General features: G+C 32.7%; 1 protein-coding gene across 1 annotated transcript; it reads left to right on the top strand.

The window, feature by feature from the left end:
- The first annotated feature begins 623 nt into the window (after positions 1–623).
- LOC112802983 (trihelix transcription factor DF1) lies at positions 624–3,781 on the top strand. The gene is made up of 2 exons (XM_025846421.3): positions 624–1,343; positions 2,052–3,781. Exons 1-2 carry the CDS (start codon positions 982–984, stop codon positions 3,376–3,378), a joined length of 1,689 nt encoding a protein of 562 aa, XP_025702206.1. The 5' UTR covers positions 624–981; the 3' UTR covers positions 3,379–3,781.
- Positions 3,782–4,775: the final 994 nt, after the last annotated feature.

The following is a 4,775-nucleotide window of genomic DNA, read 5'->3' as shown; positions in this document are numbered from 1 at the left end:
AATTAATTATTATGTGTTTATGTATAAATATATATTATTTAATTTATTTTTAATATATAATATATATTTTATATTAATAATTGATTTTAGTATAGGTAGAGTTAGTGTATGTTTATATACCGCTATAACTAGATTATTTCATGATTAATTAAGTCAATGATAATTTTTTTTATGGTATTTTCTAGCCCGATAGGTCAATAACTAATTCGTCGCGGTACTGAGCTCCATTTAAGAGTTTGTCGCTGGTCAATGAGTTGCTACATGCATAAAGCGGGATTCGAATTTCGGACACTTACTTAAGTGGACTAGTGAGCTAATCACTAGAGACCAACCCGATTTGATATTATTCTTTTTAAAAGGGTTAATTTAGTAAAAAAAAAAAAATACATAGCAATAATCCCAATTTGCCAAACGTTCAGTGAAATCCAAAATCCCCCAACAAGCAAATGGGCCAACTTATTATCTTCATCGTCGCTATCTACACTCTGTTCCCACTACAACAACTCTTCAATTATTTTAATTTTCCCAAATATAATAAAATATAATTTTCCTTAAAATGGATTATTTATTTTTTATATTTTTTACCTTATATTCTTTACGTATGAGACACACATAGAAAGCCAAAGTAACTCTTGCTTGTCTTTCATTTTCAATCAAACAAGAACAAAACACAAATAAATAAATAAATAAATAATATTTAAAAAATAGAAGATTCTATAGCCTAACAATTAATGAAAAAAATATTAAAAAGTATGTTATAATTTACATCACACGGGAAGAAAGTTGCTTGAGCTCAATTAATGTCTAATTTTCTATGATGAAATAGACAGAAAGATCCCAACCCAAAAAAATAAAAATAAAAATAAAAAAATTATTACCCTCAATAAGCATACTCCATGCGCATAAAAAGCCTTTAGAGTATTCACCCTCTCTCTTCTAATTATTATTATTATTATTATTATTTTTTCTCTATATAGCTATATGCAGCTTGAGGACTCATCCATCCTCTCTCTCATCAATAATAAGCCAGTTATGGCAGTTACGGCGGTGGCGGCACCGGAAGAAGATGGTGTCAAGGGTGGTGGTGAAGTGGTGGTTGGTATGGAAGAAGAAGAAGAAGAGGTAGTGAATGCAACAAATTCAAGTGAAGAGAATAATAGTAATAAGGGAAGAGAAGAAGAAGGTGGTGGTGGCGGCGGCGACGACGGCGGCGATAAGATGAGCTTTGGTGGAAACCGGTGGCCACGGCAAGAAACTTTGGCTCTCTTAAAGATAAGGTCAGATATGGATTCAGTGTTTCGTGATTCAACTCTCAAAGGTCCACTATGGGAAGAAGTTTCAAGGTATATAAAAACATAATATATATAATTCTTAATAAACAAATATATATATTATTGTTATTATTATTATTACTACTATTATTTTTTTTTTGTCGGTTCATCTTTCTCTTCTACTCTTCTTCATTCTCTTTGAAATTAGTTTTGGTTTTGAATGAACTATATATGTTGTAACTTGAAGTCTTGAAGCTCCTCCTAGATCATGCATGGAGATCTATGAACTATTGTTGGTTTCTAGATTTCTTTTCTCTTTTTATTCTTATTACTAACACTATAGAATTCAAGTATCAATATTTTTATTTTTCCATGTATTTCATTTTGAAGATCCAAATAATTGTAATTAATTGAATTTTGTTTTTATGAGAGCCGTTTATGTAATGTCCACCTAATAACCGCAATAATATATCCTTTAAGGATAAGACTATATAATTCATTGATGGTTGAAATTATATGGTTCACTGTTTGAGATCAATTTTCTCTATTCTTCTCATTATCTTGGATATTTCAATGTTCATATATAGTTTCATTTCTTTGATTTTTTTGTCTTATATATATGTTACACCCCATATCATCGGTTATGAACCACAAATAATCCTTATTCCTTCTAGTCAATTAGCCTTTGTTTTTTGAGATAACTAATTAAATATACAATATATATTAGCTTAATTATTTATATTCTTGGATATTTGTGATACAAATATTATAATAATGCAGGAAATTAGGAGAGATTGGATACAAGAGAAGTGCAAAGAAATGCAAAGAAAAATTTGAGAATGTTTATAAGTATCACAAGAGAACCAAAGAAGGTAGAACTGGAAAATCTGAAGGAAAAACCTACAAGTTCTTTGATCAATTACAAGCACTTGAGAATCACAATCAATTCAATACACACCCTCCTCCAAAATCATCACAACCTCTTTTGCCAGCAAACCCTACTCTAGTCTATTCTTCGATATTACCGTCAACAACCGTAACTGCAGCCACAACCAACAACATAAGTAGTACTACTTTTGCACCACATTCCTTTCCCAATAACAACAGCATGAACCTTTTCTCATCACCATCGTCGTCACCAACATCTCCATCATCCTCCACAGCTTCAGATGAAGGGTTGGAAGAGAGGTACAAGAAGAAGAGGAAATGGAAGGACTACTTCAGGAAGCTGACTAGGCAAGTCCTTGCAAAGCAAGAGGAGATGCAAAATAGGTTCTTGGAAGCCATAGATAGACGAGAAAGAGAAAGAGTAGCACAAGAAGAAGCTTGGAGGTTGCAAGAGATGTCAAGAATCGCCAATGAACACGACGTACTTGTGCAAGAGAGGTCAACAGCTGCGGCCAAAGATGCAGCTGTTATCGCTCTCTTGCACAAGTTATCCGGCCACGAAACACAATCACCACAGACACAGATACAGATACAGAAACAAGAGACAATTAAGGCAAAGAATAGTAGTAGTAGTGAAATAGTTGAAAGAATGAGTTGTTCTTCGTCTTCAAGGTGGCCAAAGGGTGAAGTTCATGCATTGATAAGGCTAAGAACAAGTCTTGATTCGAAGTACATGGAGAATGGACCAAAAGCTCCATTATGGGAGGATATATCAGGTGGAATGCAGAGATTAGGTTACAACCGAAGTGCGAAGAGATGCAAAGAGAAATGGGAGAATATAAACAAGTACTTCAAGAAAGTGAAGGAGAGTAACAAGCAAAGGCGTGAAGATAGCAAGACTTGTCCCTATTTTCATGAGCTTGAAGCTCTTTACAAAGACAAGATTAGCAACAACAACAACAACAACACCTTTGGAAGTTTCCAGAATAATATGGAGCCTTTGATGGTTCAGCCTGAGCAACAATGGAGGCCACCACCTGAACCCAACAAGGACAACAATAATGCATCAAATGAAGATGAAGAAGAAGAGTATGATGATGATGGTGTTGAAGAAGAAGAAGAAGAAGAAGAGGGAGATAGTGTTGGAGAAGAAGAAGAAGGATTGAACCGTTATCAGATTGTGACAAATAAAGTTTCATCAGTGGACACAGTTGAATAATAATGAGACAAGATAAGGAAGTTTCTGAATGGTGGAGGCATATAGTAACTTATTTCATATACTTTTTATTTCAAATGTGAAAACCCAAGTGTAGTCGGCTTTACGTAAAGTTGATAGTTGAGAGCCGTTAGATGATTTGACTTATTTGACTAAATTTTCATCTAATCTCAACTGTCAACTTCACGCTGCACCTGAGTTTCAACCTTATTTAAATTTCAATTTTAATTTCAATAGATATATTTTTTTCTGGGGAGGGAGGGATTATAATTAAGAATGTTACTGGGAAAAAAAATTGTCATAGAGGGATTGTTGTGCATAAATCATGCCACAAACATACACCTGCTCTAGGAAAAATATTCAATTCATTATTAATCAAATAATAATAATTATATGATTATAATTATATAAGGACGTACATAGAGAAAACCAACTGTTGTTTTATTTTATTTTTTTTCAAATTTTCAATGATATTTTTCTGATTTTCAGTGTCATTATCTGTAGAAATATGCATAACTTAAAATATTTACGATTAAAATGAAGTAACTGTAAATATATAATATAACAAAAAGAATCCACATTTTGATCTATTTAGTTGGGTGAAATTTTAGGTGAAGTCGACTTCACGTGAAGTTGATACTTGAGAGTCGTTAGATGAAAATTTAGTCAAATCAGTTAAATCATTTAACGACTTTTAAATATCAACTTCACATAAAATCGACTGCACCTGAATTTCCACCGTTGATAGCATCAAAGTATGTATATATGGTTGTTTGATTAAATTGAAATGGTAGTTGAAACATACTAGTTGGAGCATGAAAAGGTGATGATTGGGGGTTGTGGGACACATTATATATTCCGGCCGCCATCAAAATAAAAGGAAGAGTCACATGGGCCGGCATGGCAAACTAAAGAATAAATGGTGGCAGCAATGTTCAGTGGTTTCAGGCTTATGATTATTTAATTATAATAATAATTTATGAGATATGTTTGTTAGTGTAAACTGTAAAGTGTAAATGAGAGAGGTCCCATGGCCATGGCCATAGGAGAGTCACATGCATGCCAGTTATAGTGTTGTAATTTTATTTTCTTTCTATGTATATATACAGAGGAGTATTAGAGATCCAGTAACTTTTGTAATTTATAGTTATCAAATAATTGTCAATGATATTTTTAATAATGTGAGATTTCATCTAATCATGTGAAATTACTCATTTTTTTAATAATTACATGCTCGTTAGAATTTAATAAAACTACAGCCCTTAAATTTTTCCATATATATATATAGTTCCATTAGGGTGGTGGAGATGCCACTCAAACCACTTTCTTGTACTTTCATTTTTTTGGAAGTATTGTGGTTGTGTCTTGTGTGGGTGATATTGTTAATTAATTCGGAATTT

This window comes from Arachis hypogaea, chromosome 5 (assembly GCF_003086295.3).
Source record: "Arachis hypogaea cultivar Tifrunner chromosome 5, arahy.Tifrunner.gnm2.J5K5, whole genome shotgun sequence".
Lineage (NCBI taxonomy): Eukaryota > Viridiplantae > Streptophyta > Magnoliopsida > Fabales > Fabaceae > Arachis > Arachis hypogaea.
The sequence above is the reverse complement of the archived record's forward strand: the minus strand, read 5'-3'. Positions and strand labels throughout refer to the sequence as shown.

Excerpts from the sequence above, each read along its gene's own strand:
- LOC112802983 (XM_025846421.3), top strand. The coding sequence starts at position 982 with ATGCAGCTTGAGGACTCATCCATCCTCTCTCTCATCAATAATAAGCCA. Across the intron at positions 1,344-2,051 it reads CTATGGGAAGAAGTTTCAAG|GAAATTAGGAGAGATTGGAT; the intron begins GTATATAAAAAC and ends ATAATAATGCAG.